Genomic DNA, 17,280 nt, shown 5'->3' with positions numbered 1-17,280 from the left:
CAGAGAAATTGTTTTGGGAAACCTTAACATAAAATAATACTCGTTTAACACATGATACGAAAATTGACGAATGGAAACATGCACAGAAGAACAATTTCAGTGCTAAAACTTTCCAGCATGTATAGCTATCAGGGAGGGATAGAGGTACGAGCAGTGAGAAGCATCAAGATGTACCTTTCATCAGCCTTACGTTTTTTCTACGTGGGTCTGATTTTACTTAGCTGAGCACCACTTACAGACAGTGTCAGCACATACGGAACGTTTGCAAGCACATCACTGTTGACGATTCAGCTCTTCATCCGTGACGAATAGTCAGCTATTTCGCTACTGTTCACTCTTTCCGAGAGATACTTTTAAGTGGTTTCAGGAAGCGTCCTGTTCATGAGCCTTTTGTCCATCTGCGACTGATCTCTGCAGACCGGAATCAGAAGCCTGTTGTTCGAATATGTGGTATGCTGCCATTCTACACATTTCTCGTCTTTATTTGGTTGAGACAACATCTATTGTGATGTGTTATCTGCATCGAGATGGTGAAACACCGATGGAACAGATGATGAGAAACATGTAAGATTGTGAGTTTTATGAGCTTAATTGACTTTTTAAAGGGCAAGGATGATATAGAATCTGTTGTATAACTGACATCGATATTCGTTAAAAGAAATACGAGTGAACTACCTGTTTCCCCTATTTAAGAGTTTACACATAAAAATCTTCGCAGATGAGATAAGTTTCTAGTTACTCAACAGTTTGAGCATGTCCCATGCTAAAGTTTCGGCTCTCTAAAGATATAATTTCCACTCTCATAATGATACTGCGCAGACGTTCGATTGTACTGCTCGAGCATTTGGGATCCCTATCAGGTCGGACTGAGCGAGGACATAGAAGCAGTTCAGAGGCGGACTGCTAGATTTGTTAGTGGTAGGTTTGATCATCTCGCAAGTGTTACGGAAATGCTTCAGGAACTCGGGTGGGAGTCTCTAGAGGAAAGGAGGCGTTCTTTTCGTGAATCGTTACTGAGGAAATTTAGAGAACCAGCATTTGAGGCTGACTGCAGTACAATTTTACTGCCGCCAACTTATATTTCGAGGAAAGACCACAAAGATAAGAGAGATTACGGCCCGTACAGAGGCATATAGGCAGTCACTTTTCCCTCGTTCTGTTTGGGAGTGGAACAGGGAGAGAAGATGCTAATTGTGGTACGAGGTACCCTCCGCCACGCACCGTATGGTGGATTGCGGAGCATGTAGATGTACTGCATACTGCTATGCGATTGATATCGAGAATTGTCGCGTAAATGGTATGATATTCCGGCAAAATATGTGAAAACACACGAAATTCTGGAAATTTTCATACGCTACTCGATGATTTCTATATAAAGGTGTCTCAAATATCATCGTTTTTTGGCGAGTAAAATCGGACGTGTGAGCTGATATCGCTAAATTAATTCGTGATTGACGATGCATTTCTAATCGATGGAACTCAGAAAGTAAATATTCTTGTAATCCCCGAGTCCGGAGATGGTCGCAACTCGTTGCAGAAACCACGGCAGCAAGCAGACCCGGCCGGAAACGGTGCTGTTAGCGGACGCCTTCGTGCTGGAGGAACCACGCCAACCTTTGTACACGTTTGGAGAGTGACCGCGGTCCGCGGAGAGCGCCAGTCCATCGCATGCAGAATGCAGTTGCATAGTGACCGTTGGCCGTGGTGGATAATCGACCGACGTCACAGGCGATATCTAGCACTGCGACTATATACAGCGCATGCGCTTCTGTGTTTGGGACCTGCGTATCTTCGTGGTATATGTAGGAGTGGCTGGCGGTCGATAGCTACATGAATTGTGTTCACTTCGGCGACAGAGTGATATGGCATTGTGGAACAATCATTTGTGGTGATACATCCTGGTTGCAGATCGGTTTCGAGCCGAAAAAATTCAACCTTTTCTCCACAGTAGCAGAGCAACGTAATTGACCAAATGTCTTTGGCAATGGCTTCCGTATTTCACGACCTGTAGACCGCTTTGGCAGGGCCTAACTGTCAGTGCAATATGGCAGTTGTATGTTTCTTTCGATCTGTTCAAAAATAGTTTTCCACTGAAATTCTCGTAATTTGTCCGTGGTTTCTCCCGCACTAGCAGCAACATTTTGGCTGGTAAATTCAGTAAGAACCAACCAGGAAGCTCTATTGGCTCTGAGCACTATGGGACTTAAGCACTATGGGACTTAACATCTGAGGTCATCAGTCCCCTAGAACTTAGAACTACATTAAACCTAAGTAACCTAAGAACATCACACACATCCATGCCCGGGGCAGGATTCGAACCTGCGACCGTAGCAGTCGCGCGGTTCCAGACTGAAGCACCTAGAACCGCTCGGCCACTCCGGCCGACGAAGCTCTATTCACAGCACGTTCTATGACGTAAGAAAGTCACATGATGTCTTCATGTTCAGAGACAAGTCCGAGCAGACCAGCTTCCCCTAGTTCGGACAAATGGAATGCTTTCACCCACCCCTCATTGTGGCTCCAGGCCAGCAGTTTTAAGAGGATGAAAATTCCAGCCATTTTTTTTTTTTTGCCTGTAGGACAGTGCTTCGAATTCTAGGAGGACGGTAGAGCACTTGCCCACGAAAGGCAAAGGTCCCGAGTTCGAGTCTCAGTCCGGCACTCAGTTTTAATCTGCCATCGGATCTGCTGTGTGTGTGTCTGTATTTTTTTATTACGATCTGGTGTGGATTTCGAAATACGTCATGAAATTTTAGATATTGTTCAGATTCTCCCGTGTGTGCTTAGACACCAGTAGGGGCGTCCCGTTGCAGAACTGTGTTCAGAAAAGTGAGGAAAATAAAAAAAAAACAAGTGCATTAACATCCCTGACTCCGGTGGCAAATATAAATTAAGCCCAATCAGCGTATCAGAAAACTGATGAACACGACAGTAGCAGGTATGTGTAGAGCGATTTTTTTAGCATCACTACAATCCTAGTTTCTCCGTAATTTCTTAATGTATATCGGCTTATGAGATTGGTTTCGTTATCGTTTTAGATTGAGTCTTTTGCCCAGCAATTCTGAAGTGGAGCAGAGAGATTTATTTCGACTTGTAAGTGAATGGAGCATCCTATGTGAGTTACTATTTATTTTGAGTCCGGCTGCTATTTGTTTCTATCGGTATTGTGATTTTTTTTCAGCAGGAGAGCACCTGTTGCGTGATATTATCAATTTTGAGCCGTACTGCGGTTTTAGTTACTCGCTGTGTAGCACCATGGCTATAGATGTGTAATTAGGAGACTTTCTTACTTGAGTTTCCGACCAAAAATAAATGTACACCAACGTAACCACCGTCATTGGCAGCTGGACAAAGATTGACCGTTTCCCACCATTTCCAGGGGAGTGTTGTGTTGGGGGGGGGGGGGATGACGTCATACGATTGGGGGCAGGCCGACAGCTGCAGTGTGATCTAGCTCGGTCGGTCACTACACGTCGAAGTGAACACAACCGCTTCTGAGTTAGGTTACTGGAGGTAATCCAACTGAATTATAAATACAGAAATAAATGAACTACCCTGCCTTCCTCCCCAGCACAGAATTACCGTTTCCCATAAAAAATAAATAAAGTACACTAACCTAACCTTCCTCTCCAGCAGCCAGACAGAGACTGTCGGTTTCCTGCCATTACCAAGGGTGATGTGACAGGAACTGGGAGAGCGGCAAGGTGGAGGAGGAAATTAGGTTAGTGGAAGTAACCCATCTGCCCTATTTTCAGCAAAGTTTTCCCGCCATTTTCAGGGGTGGAGGGCGTTGATGTCGTAGGGGACAGCGACAACAAAAGACGTCATCAGGCGGACGAGGAAAATTAATTGATCAATTAATTAATTAATTCGATAACAATTTTACATCAAAAGTGCAGAGCGGACAGTTCCGAGTCAGAAGACCGCCCTCCGCCCTCCACGCGTGTACTTCGCGTCGCATCGTCTGCTTCTAGCGAGTCCACACCAGCGCGTCTTCAGTGAACTTTCTAGTGGGACAATAACTGTATACTACTGAGCGTTAACTTGTGGAACAGTAGTTGAACTTCAGGATCTGCTGCCTGAGCCGACTTGTACAAAGTTGAGTATTCGTCAATAGTCGTGTGTGTTTTGTCGTCAATCGTTATCAGTATTTAAGCTTTCTTTTCTCATGCTCCTCTCAGCGCAGTATAGACAGTTGAGCGTAGCGACAAGTAAAATCTCCATTTGTGGTTGTATTCAACACAGCTGACGGTTGTCCGTATTCACAACTGCGAATACATTTAATATATGTGCAGTTCATTCCGTGTGCGTGCGACAACAGCATTTCCAGAGCAAAGTAACGTATGCGCAGGGCCCGAGTTTTCTGGCAGACGGACAGTCCTAGCAGGAGATGTTGTGTTGGCAGAAGAGCCAACACAGTGTTATGAGAGGAGGCCGAAATGTACGCGTTTAGCTCACGCAGGCTGGCGTGAGGAGGGAAGGACTATACTGACGTGAGGTCTGGAACATGACAAGGAATTAGAATTCAAAGCGGACGTAATTAGTTTGATACTTAACTTTAATCCATTAATGATGAACGTCGCTCTTGGCGGTACATGAGTCAGAATAGTATCTGTTCAGAAGACATAGTAACTGAATATGGCGCCTTGCTAGGTCGTAACAAATGACGTAGCTGAAGGCTATGTTAAACTGTCGTCTCTGCAAATGAGGGCGTATGTAGCCAGTGAACCATTGCTGGCAAAGTCGGCTGTACAACTGGGGGGAGTGCTAGGGAGTCTCGCTAGACTAGACCTGCCGTGTGGCGGCGCTCGGTCTGCAATCACTGATAGTGGCGACACGCGGGTCCGACGTATACTAACGGACCGCAGCCGATTTAAAGGCTACCACCTAGCAAGTGTGGTGTCTGGCGGTGACACCACAGGAGGCACTTTGCTCTGTCCTGTCGTCTGAGACCCACTGTCAGTGAAGTCTTTTATGGTGATTGAGTCTGCAAGAATCATTGCCTGCATTGCAGCGTACTTGGGTGTTTATTCTGTGGTCGTCTATTACAATTTTTTCAAGATGATTGGACGAGAATGCTTCGTCGTGTACTTCAAAGATGGCACGATCTCATTTGCATTTTAACCGTAAACTCTGCTACATTTCATGATGATGCCTGGAAACTTATTTCTACAGTGGTATTCTTAAGTAGATCGGCAATATTTTGAGACAATGCGCTGAAATATGTAATATGTTTCCCAATCTTTCTCCATAGTTCTTAGATTGGTCCGGTGAACATCACTTTAGTAATGTTGTCGTTCACTGCATTTGTTTTGACACTGCTGAATACCTGGTACCTGCTTCTGATTTCTGGTAGTATATATAGGCCCTACAGTGTTTGTGTCGTGGACATAAGGTGACATATATATTTTAAGCGTTTTGTTAATGTGTATAGTGATGTCAGTCCAGTCTTTCCTTTCGCCGGATTTAATACCGCGCTCTTGGTATTCACTGAGCATTTCAAAGTTTAAAACGTTATAGATTGAGCATCTACAATATATAAACGACTATGACGATAATAATTGCATACTTTAAGCCTATGATCAGTATCTCACAGTATCTCTCACATCAGTATCTGTGAAAAGTGACGAAAAGGCAAAAATTATCGCAAATTCACATGTGACAGACACAGTTTCTAGTACTGAGATTTTCTGAGAGTTTACTAGAACAAGACGAGAATAAGTAGTGACAATACAATCAAAGAAATTTCATCTCAACACTTATATACATTACATATTACGATAATCATATCATGTAAATCTTCAGAAAAGAATTTGATCAACGAATTTGAAACAAAAGAACTCTCATTTCTGTTGACTCTCAGTTGGTAGTGAAAGACTCTGTGCATCGTAAAGCAAGTCTGTACACTCCCTTCTTATGACGCAACAACCCTCTTCTTCACAGTGAGCTAACAGAGCGAGCTACTCAGAACAGCAACGAGATTGACAACGGTGATGACACGAAGTGCATTTCCCTCGGTGATGGCTGTCAGTGCGTGACTGGCAGGATTCAGTTGTCCGCTGGAGCTTCCTCCCTGGCGAGCTTCCTGAGATCTCGCCTCGACACTTTCCCTGTCGCAGTCTTCGGCAGCACATTCAAGAAGCGGACGCCACCTCGCAGTCGCTTGAAGTCTGCCACCTCACCTGAAAGACAGCACAGTCGAGTGACAATCTCATTTGGACACAGGAAGCACGGTACGGTGAGTGCATAAGTTTTATCAAAGCATCTGTGAAAGACTTCAGCTAAATTATAGATAAACTCCTCCAAAGACAGGATACATATCCATATCCAGTGGTATTATACAGGATTAACGAGATTAGTACACTGATGTGCAACTGTTAATAGTATAACTTTACACTACTTGGCCCATTTTCTTTACATTGGGAATTCTGTAACATGGGGGTCATTGACCTGATGATTTTATCGTTATCAGTGACTTTATCACTCTTACCAGTGATGTTATCATCCTTATCAGCCGGAAGCCACGTCTCCCGTTTACCTCCAGCCAATAGTAACGTAGTATTAAAACTCCAAGAGGGCGGGGACACCCCTATTGCGTTAATACGAAATTGAGAACCCCTCCTCCTATCTCCACCAATCATAACACAGTATTAAATCTCCAAATGATGGAAATAGACTAACTGTATGTTTATAGCCCACGCCCCGTCCCTTCTGTCTCCAACTAGAGTCTTATATACAGTTGATATGTGAAAAGGATATAGAATTACATTATTACCGACGTACGCATCAGATCACGCCCCTTCCTCTCCTTATCTCCAGCCAGACAACATGATGAAAACAGACCAAGTGTATGCGTCATATCCCACTTCCCTCTAATCTCTCCAAGCAATCAATGTGTAGTATTTAAATGATATGCCACGTATCAAGTAAAAAAGTAACGCAGCCTTCACTTAAAAGTCAACAGTATTCATTATTTCCTTGAAAGTCAAAGACATGTATTATTTTCAACATAATAATGGTCTCATTTTACATTATTTACCTAATATTACAGCGACGTTATTGTGGTTCAAAAATGGCTCTGAGCACTGTGGGACTTAACATCTGAGGTCATGAGTCCCCTAGAACTTAGAACTACTTAAACCTAACTAACCTAAGGACATCACACAACACCCAGTCATCACGAGGCAGAGAAAATCCCTGACCCCGCCGGGAATCGAACCCGAAAACCCGGGCGCGGGAAGCGAGAACGCTACCACACGACCACGAGTTGCGGACGATGTTATTGTGGAAGTTATATATATATATATATATATATATATATATATATATATATATATATATATATATATATATATATATATATATATATATATATATATATATATCCCCCCATGAACCATGGACCTTGCCGTTGGTGGGGAGGCTTGCGTGCCTCAGCGATACAGATGGCCGTACCGTAGGTGCAACCACAACGGAGGGGTATCTGTTGAGAGGCCAGACAAACATGTGGTTCCTGAAGAGGGGCTGCAGCCTTTTCAGTAGTTGCAGGGGCAACAGTCTGGATGATTGACTGATCTGGCCTTGTAACAACCAAAACGGCCTTGCTGTGCTGGTACTGCGAACGGCTGAAAGCAAGGGGAAACTACAGCCGTAATTTTTCCCGAGGACATGCAGCTCTACTGTATGATTAAATGATGATGGCGTCCTCTTGGGTAAAATATTCCGGAGGTAAAATAGTCCCCCATTCGGATCTCCGGGCGGGGACTACTCAAGAGGACGTCGTTATCAGGAGAAAGAAAACTGGCGTTCTACGGATCGGAGCGTGGAATGTCAGATCACTTAATCGGGCAGGTAGGTTAGAAAATTTGAAAAGGGAAATGGATAGGTTAAAGTTAGATATAGTGGGAATTAGTGAAGTTCGGTGGCAGGAGGAACAAGACTTTTGGTCAGGTGATTACAGGGTTATAAATACAAAATCAAATAGGGGTAATGCAGGAGTAGGTTTAATAATGAATAAAAAAATAGGAGTGCGGGTTAGCTACTACAAACAGCATAGTGAACGCATTATTGTGGCCAAGATAGACACAAAGCCCATGCCTACTACAGTAGTACAAGTTTATATGCCAACTAGCTCTGCAGATGATGAAGAAATAGATGAAATGTATGACGAGATAAAAGAAATTATTCAGGTAGTGAAGGGAGACGAAAATTTAATAGTCATGCGTGACTGGAATTCGTCAGTAGGAAAAAAGAGAGAAGGAAACATAGTAGGTGAATATGTATTGGGGGGAAGGAATGAAAGAGGAAGCCGCCTTGTAGAATTTTGCACAGAGCATAACTTAATCATAGCTAACACTTGGTTCAAGAATCATGAAAGGAGGCTGTATACATGGAAGAAGCCAGGAGATACTGACAGGTTTCAGATAGATTATATAATGGTAAGACAGAGATTTAGGAACCAGGTTTTAAATTGTAAGACATTTCCTGGGGCAGATGTGGATTCTGACCACAATCTATTGGTTATGAACTGCAGATTGAAACTGAAGAAACTGCAAAAAGGTGGGAATTTAAGGAGATGGGACCTGGATAAACTGAAAGAACCAGAGGTTGTAGAGAGTTTCAGGGAGAGCATAAGGGGACAATTGACAGGAATGGGGGAAAGAAATACAGTAGAAGAAGAATGGGTAGCTCTGAGGGATGAAGTGGTGAAGGCAGCAGACGATCAAGTAGGTAAAAAGACGAGGGCTAATAGAAATCGTTGGGTAACAGAAGAAATATTGAATTTAATTGATGAAAGGAGAAAATATAAAAATGCAGTAAATGAAGCAGGCAAAAAGGAATACAAACGTCTCAAAAATGAAATCGACAGGAAGTGCAAAATGGCTAAGCAGGGATGGCTAGAGGACAAATGTAAGGATGTAGAGGCTTGTCTCACTAGGGGTAAGATAGATACTGCCTACAGGAAAATTAAAGAGGCCTTTGGAGAGAAGAGAACCACTTGTATGAATATCAAGAGCTCAGATGGAAACCCAGTTCTAAGCAAAGAAGGGAAGGCAGAAAGGTGGAAGGAGTATCTAGAGGGTTTATACAAGGGAGATGTACTCGAGGACAATATTATGGAAATGGAAGAGGATGTAGATGAAGACGAAATGGGAGATAAGATACTGCGTGAAGAGTTTGACAGAGCACTGAAAGACCTGAGTCGAAACAAGGCCCCGGGAGTAGACAACATTCCACTAGAACTACTGATGGCCTCGGGAGAGCCAGTCATGACAAAACTCTACCATCTAGTGAGCACGATGTATGAGACAGGTGAAATACCCTCAGACTTCAAGAAGAATATAATAATTCCAATCCCAAAGAAAGCAGGTGTTGACAGATGTGAAAATTACCGAACTATCAGTTTAATAAGTCACAGCTGCAAAATACTAACGCGAATTCTTTACAGACGAATGGAAAAACTGGTAGAAGCCGACCTCGGGGAAGATCAGTTTGGATTCCGTAGAAATGTTGGAACACGTGAGGCAATACTGACCTTACGACTTATCTTGGAAGAAAGATTAAGAAAAGGCAAACCTACGTTTCTAGCATTTGTAGACTTAGAGAAAGCTTTTGACAATGTTGACTGGAATACTCTCTTTCAAATTCTGAAGGTGGCAGGGGTAAAATACAGGGAGCGAAAGGCTATTTACAATTTGTACAGAAACCAGATGGCAGTTATAAGAGTCGAGGGGCATGAAAGGGAAGCAGTGGTTGGGAAAGGAGTGAGACAGGGTTGTAGCCTCTCCCCGATGTTATTCAATCTGTATATTGAGCAAGCAGTAAAGGAAACAAAAGAAAAGTTCGGAGTAGGTATTAAAATTCATGGAGAGGAAGTAAAAACTTTGAGGTTCGCCGATGACATTGTAATTCTGTCAGAGACAGCAAAGGACTTGGAACAGCAGTTGAACGGAATGGACAATGTCTTGAAAGGAGGATATAAGATGAACATCAACAAAAGCAAAACGAGGATAATGGAATGTAGTCGAACTAAGTCGGGTGATGCTGAGGGAATTAGATTAGGAAATGAGACACTTAAAGTAGTAAAGGAGTTTTGCTATTTAGGGAGTAAAATAACCGATGATGGTCGAAGTAGAGAGGATATAAAATGTAGACTGGCAATGGCAAGGAAAGCGTTTCTCAAGAAGAGAAATTTGCTAACATCGAGTATAGATTTAGGTGTCAGGAAGTCGTTTCTGAAAGTATTTGTATGGAGTGTAGCCATGTATGGAAGTGAGACATGGACGATAACTAGTTTGGACAAGAAGAGAATAGAAGCTTTCGAAATGTGGTGCTACAGAAGAATGCTGAAGATAAGGTGGGTAGATCACGTAACTAATGAGGAGGTATTGAATAGGATTGGGGAGAAGAGAAGTTTGTGGCACAACTTGACTAAAAGAAGGGATCGGTTGGTAGGACATGTTTTGAGGCATCAAGGGATCACAAATTTAGCATTGGAGGGCAGCGTGGAGGGTAAAAATCGTAGAGGGAGACCAAGAGATCAATACACTAAGCAGATTCAGAAGGATGTAGGTTGCAGTAGGTACTGGGAGATGAAGAAGCTTGCACAGGATAGAGTAGCATGGAGAGCTGCATCAAACCAGTCTCAGGACTGAAGACCACAACAACAACATATATATATATATATATATATATATATATATATATATATATATATATATATATATGGCGTAGTAATAAGAATGGCTCCAATGTCAAGAACTCTGAACGCTTAAATACTTAAACATCTTTCCTTTATGAGTTCGACTGAGTCGTTCCACAGTTGAAGTGGTCATTACCCTTATGCTTTTCCATCATCTTCTTGAAGTGGTTATTATAAAATCCCCTACCTAAGTCAGTTTGTAAATAATTTGGAATCCTATTATTCTTTCTGTAAATCTTCCAAAATACACCTACAGCATCAGCGCCAGTTTTAGTCTTTCAAGTGGCAACACACCCATATTTGAAGCACACATTAGTTACTGTTAATAAATAGTTATAGCCTAAATTGTATTTGGAATATGGAATCAAATCAACCAAATTGGCTCGATGAAGTTCATCGATTCCTTTTGTGATAACTACTCTCCTCGGATAAACTTTGCGTAGCTATTCCAACTTTCACGCTGATTACTATGTCAGTCAGTAACAAGAGCAAACTCTGTCGTGAAAATAAGGTACCAAAAACAAATTATTTCTTTGTATACCATATTGTAGAGAGCTAACAATCAAAAAACAAACAGAAAATTGTGCTGTTTAAGAGTTTCCCGACGTAGTAACTGCTTCATTGATTCACGGGCGTCGTGTCGGATAATGTTGTGGAAGTTGCCCGATATTTCGACGAGACAGCTGCTCGTCATCTTCAGGTGGTTACTGACGTGTTGCTGCAATGGCTCGCCAATGTATACGCTGACTCGCTAGAAAAGTGCCAGGCGCCAAGGCCTGAGACTATAGCTCCATCGTAGGCGAATCATAGAGCACGGTGGCATTCAGTGCCCCCTGCCGTACAAACGGCCCACTGGCTTCCCGTTCGCGACTCGGGAAAAGCGCGGCCGCAAATAGCTGGCAGAGTTTAGGAGTGCGGACTTTGAGCCTCCGTCTGTGTTGAGTCGGATATGTTCGTCTGCGGCCGACGATACTTGGTACCGCCAGTGCTGGTTCCCATGCTTAATTGAGGTGAAATCCCGTGTTTCTATTGATCAGGTCGTTACTTACACGAATTTTGACTGCTTCTTTAATGATGGAGTCTCAGTACGTGGAATCGGACGAAAGGATCTTTGTCTCTCCATAGTTCATGCTGTGTCCCACGTCAAAACAATGTTCAGCCACAGCAGACTTTTCTGGCTGACCCAGTCTGGTGTGACGTCTATGTTCAGCGCATCTATCCTTCACAGTGCGACACGTTTGGCCAATGCATGACTTCCCACACTGGCATGGGATCTTATATATCGCTGATCTTCTTACACCTAGGTCGTCTTTAACCGAAACCAGCATGGTTTGCACTCGCGCTGGAGGGCGGAAGAGGAGGCACCTTCTCTGCTTCTTCTGGCTTCAGTGCGTGCAAGTTTAAATGCATTACGGATCTGTTTATCAGAGTACCCGTTTTGTACAAACATAGAGCGAAGATGGTTAAGCTCTGCTGATAAGCTCCTTGCATCACAGATAATTCTAGCCCTACGAACGACAGTCCGCAACACGCCACTACGTTGAGATGGGTGATGGCAGTTCGTATCTCGTAGACAAAGGTCACTATGAGTCGGTGGTCGCAGAGCCTATGTAATGAGTGAACTTGGTGAATGTTGGTATAGTTTGCTGGTCCCGATACTTTAGTAAAAACGCGAGAGAGCACAACAGTCTGTTTCTCATCTTGCGGAGTTTATCGAATTCCAGTACTCTGAGATGTCGGGACCAACAATCTATACCGACATTCGCCAAGTTCACTCATTACATAGACTCTGCGACCGCCAAGAGGGTCAAACAAGGAGCCAGCATGGCGCTGGTGAGCGAAAGAATCCGTTATAACTGGCGAGAATTAGACAGAGTCTACACGAGCCTGCTTTCATTATATCTGAATATGTCGTCACGTGTGTCAGCGGATTCCTGGGAGTGGGTGGGCGGTGCTACGTGGTCGCTTTTGGACTGGACGCGTTACCATGCCGTGGCGCGTTAAACTTCCAAGTTCAATCCCCTTACACGCCAGTCATCGCAAGAACATAAACCATGTTGACGCACTCTGTTTAATTTCACAGATAAACAACTGAGTGGCGCTGCGGTATCGGTGTCGGAAAAGAGTAAATTTTGTGCCCGTTCCCTATTAAGGATTTTATCAGTGCCGTTGAGCAAGGTGTCTTGAAACTTCCGAGTGAGACTGCTGACGAAATAAGGTGAGAGGCTTGCAGGGCCGTAACCTAGATGCCAGCACCGAAGCAGAACATCAACACTGAAGAAAGGAAAGCTCTCCGTTCCTTAAGGGAAGACACAGAAACAGTGATTCTATCTGCTGACAAGGGAAACGCTACCGTTCTTTTGCTTGCAACATCTTATTTTAGCAAGATGACGGATTTACTGCAGCACTCAGCGTATCGCCGTCTTCAGAAGGATCCAACTGACGCAGTACAACGGAAGACATCCGCGCTCCTCAAATTCAGCCAGTTTCCCGAACATCTTAGAAAGAGCTTAAGAGTACAAGCGCCAGTTCCAGCGCGACTTTATGGGCTGCCTAAAATCCAGAAGGAAGGGGTTCCTCTTCGCCCCATGGTGAGCAATGTAGGAGCCATATTACCTGGCAAAACATCTGGTTTCTCTTCTATGCCCACTGGTAAGAAAATGTGGACATTGGAAACTCAGAAGGTTTTATACAGTGACTGAATACCAGCTGACATATTAGGGAGTTTCGATGTAGTTTCACTTGTTTTGAGTAGCCCTTTGTTTCGCATATTAGCTAACCTTTTCATGCAAGTCTTCGAGGAAAATGCACTTCAGTCAGCGCTGTTGAAACCTAAATGTTTCTGGAGATATGTGGACGACACCTTTGTAGTTTGACCGCGCGGAACAACAACGCTTCCTGCATTTCTGGAACATGGTTCAAATGGCTCTGAGCACTATGGGACTCAACTGCTGAGGTCATTAGTCCCCTAGAACTTAGAACTAGTTAAACCTAACTAACCTAAGGACATCACAAACATCCATGCCCGAGGCAGGATTCGAACCTGCGACCGTAGCGGTCTTGCGGTTCCAGACTGCAGCGCCTTTAACCGCACGGCCACTTCGGCCGGCTTTTCTGGAACATGTTAACTCCCTCCATCCTACCATTTGCTTCAGCATGGAAGTGGAGAAAAATGGTGGCCTCCCTTTTTTTGATGTCTTGGTCCGCAGAAAAGATGTTGGTTCCTTGGGTCACAGTGTGTTTTGCAAACCGACTCACACTGACCTATGTCTACTTGCTACGAGCTGCCATCACCAATCTCAACGCAGTGGCGCAGTGGCGTGTTGCGGACTCTCGTTCATAGGACTATGATGCAAGGAGCTTATCAGCAGAGCTTAACAATCATCGCTCTATGTTTGTACAAAACGGGTACTCTGATAAACAGATCCGTAATGCATTTAAACTTGCACGCACTGAAGCCAGAAGAAGCAGAGAAGGTGCCTCCTCTTCCGCCCTCCAGCGCGAGTGCAAACCATGCTGGTTTCGGTTAAAGACGACCTAGGTGTAAGAAGATCAGCGATATATAAGATCCCATGCCAGTGTGGAAAGTCATACATTGGCCAGACGTGTCGCAGTGTGAAGGATAGATGCGCTGAACATCGACGTCACACCAGACTGGATCAGCCAGAAAAGTCTGCTGTGGCTGAACATTGTTTTGACGTGGGACACAGCATGAACTATGGAGAGACAAAGATCCTTTCGTCCGCCTCCACGTACTGGCACTCCATCATTAAAGAAGCAGTCGAAATTCGTGTAAGTAACGACCTGATAAATATATACACGGGGTTTCAACTCAACCAAGCGTGGGAACCAGCACTGGCGGTCCTATGCATCGTCGGCTGCAGAAGAACGAATCAGAGTCAACACAGACGGAGAGTCAAAGTCTGCACGCTTAAACTGGGCGTCAACACTCTGCCAGCTATTTGCGACCCTGCTTTCCCCGCGTCGCGAACGGGAAGCCAGTGGCCCGTTTGTACGGCACGGTGCACTCGATGCCGCCGTGCTCTACGATTCAACTACGATGACGTTACAGCCTCAAGCATTGGCGCCTGTGCTTTTCTAGCGAGTCAGCGTATATATTGGCGAGCCATTGCAGCAACACGTCAGTCAGCACCTGAAGATGACAAGCAGCTGCCTCGTCGGAATATTGGGCAGAATCCACAATATCCGACGCGACGGCCGTGAACTAATGATGCAAACAAAAAATTGTTCTAAAAAAAATTGTTATAGAAAATATTACATTTCTTTTACTCCCGACATCAGGATATAATTGTTTTTACTATACGTTTATTTCACTGTTCAGAACAGATTACATTTTTATATTAATTCAACAATATGGTCAATTTCGTTCGTTAACGCCATATGGGAAATGTCGCATGTGACAATCAGACCACTACTGTTCCAATCATTTCCCATTTACGTCTCCAGTCACTGGTTCATGTTTGTCGACACGAATTTTTGAGGGACAGTTTTTGTCTTCAGGATCATCTATATCATGTTCCAGTAATAAGTCTTTTATCGAACTCACTTTCTCCGACTCCTTTACTTAGACACACGCCTCGGGTGGAATAACTGCGCGTATACTGTTCAGTTCAGTGTGCGTGAGTATAATAGCTGAGGCCAATACTGTGTTAGAAGTGAGTTTCATCAGCCATTTTACAGAAGCTACATCCAACTTGTTGCATGGCGTTTTTTTTTTTTTTTTTTTTTCCTTTATTGTATTTCAATTCCCCATCGGGGCGGGCTGGCAGCAGCATAGGCGCTGCTCTTCAGCCGAAAGACATAGAACAAAACAATAGAAGACAGTTAAAAACAGCAAAGGAGAGAATAAGGTGAACATAGATATAAAAAAAAGGGGAACATCATGGAAGGCAATAGACAAAAAAACGGGGTGACTAAAATGGAGATAAAAAACTGTTTAAAAGTAGCACACACAAAAAGCCACACACTGCGACGGTTAAAAGAACACGAGGCACAGTATGACTGGAGCATAAAGGTAGCGACGTATGGCATAGCACATAACGTAACACTGACGGCGAACCTCAAGGCAGGACACAATTAAAATCACACCTCTTGACGCACACGAGAAACAGCACTAAACAACACTGATGTGGCACACTGATGAAGAGCAACACAGAGGATCTGCCAGGCGCTAGGAGATGAGGGAGACCTGAAGAAGGGAGGGAGGGGAAGAGATGGGGGAGGTGACCGGGGGGCGCGTGGAAGAGGGCCAGGGAGGGAGGGATGTGGGAAGGAGAGAGGCAAGTATGGGATGCAGGGTCCCAGGGGAGGGGGGGACAGAGGAAAATCCGCTCTGGGAGAAGGAGGAAAGAGGGAAAGGGGCCCTGGGGAGGGGGGGGGAACAAGGCCAGGTTATAGTTGGAAGGAAGGGTAGATGTCACGGCGAAGTTCGTCATCCGGGAGGGGGAGGCGTTGGAAATTGCCCTGATGAAGGAGATGGAGGGTGTGGAGGTGGAGAGAGGGAGGGATACAGCGATAGAGGCGCGGCAATGGGCGGGGGGTGGAGAGGAAGGAGGAAACCAGAGGGTGGGGGGGATCAAGCCTGCGAACAATGTACAGGATGCGGAGATGTTGGAGGAACAGGAGGAGTTGGGGGAAGGGGATCAGTTCATACAGGAGCCTTGTGGGGGAAGGAAGGCAGATACGGAAGGCAAGGCGGAGCGCATGGCGTTCAAGGATTTGGAGGGCCTTGTAAAAGCGGGTGGGGGCGGAGATCCAGGCAACGCTGGCATAACAGAGGATAGGACGGATGAGGGATTTGTAGGTGTGGAGGATGGTAGAAGGATGCAAGCCCCATGTCCGGCCAGACAGGAGTTTCAGAAGGCGGAGGCGGGAATGGGCTTTCTGTTGGATGGTCAGGAGATGAGGGGTCCAGGTGAGGTGGCGGTCAAGGGTGAGGCCAAGGTATTTCAGGGTGGGGGTGAGTTGGATAGGACGACCATAAAGGGTGAGGTAGAAATCATGGAGGCGGAAGGAGCGAGTGGTGCGGCCTAGGATGATTGCCTGGGTTTTGGAGGGGTTGAGACGGAGGAACCACTGGTTACACCAAGTGGTGAACTGGTTAAGGTGGGTTTGGAGGGTATGTTGAGACCGTTGAAGGGTAGGATAGAGAGCCAGGAAGGCGGTGTCATCAGCATACTGGAGAAGGTGGACTGGTGGGGGTGGCTTGGGCATATCAGCTGTATACAAGAGATAAAGGAGAGGGGAGAGGACAGAACCCTGGGGGACGCCAGCCGTGGGATAAAAGATACGGGAGTTGGTGTTGTGGAGGGTGACATAGGAAGGACGGTGCGAGAGGAAGGAAGCGACCAGACGGACTAAATTGATAGGCAGGGCGTAGGTTTGGAGTTTAAAGAGGAGACCGGGATGCCATACACGGTCATAGGCATTTTGGAGGTCAAGGGAAACAAAAATGGCGGAGGGACAGAAGGTGAACAAGGTTGAGGAGTTGGTCGTCAGCAGAGAAGGAGGGTCGGAAGCCACACTGGGTAAGGGGGAGGAGGTGGTGTTGAGCAAGG

The 17,280-nt window shown here is 44.9% G+C and overlaps 1 protein-coding gene across 1 annotated transcript in view; it reads right to left on the bottom strand.

The window, feature by feature from the left end:
- Positions 1–5,718: 5,718 nt before the first annotated feature.
- The window catches only part of LOC126198614 (uncharacterized), a 295,295-nt gene continuing 283,733 nt past the window's right edge, over positions 5,719–17,280 (bottom strand). Inside the window, exon 8 of the mRNA XM_049935066.1 lies at positions 5,719–6,182. Within this exon, the coding sequence (XP_049791023.1) occupies positions 6,049–6,182 (134 nt within the window). The 3' untranslated portion in view covers positions 5,719–6,048. The remainder of the gene's footprint in view (positions 6,183–17,280) is intronic.

This window comes from Schistocerca nitens, chromosome 8 (assembly GCF_023898315.1).
Source record: "Schistocerca nitens isolate TAMUIC-IGC-003100 chromosome 8, iqSchNite1.1, whole genome shotgun sequence".
NCBI lineage: Eukaryota > Metazoa > Arthropoda > Insecta > Orthoptera > Acrididae > Schistocerca > Schistocerca nitens.
This window is presented reverse-complemented; position numbering and strand designations above follow the sequence as displayed.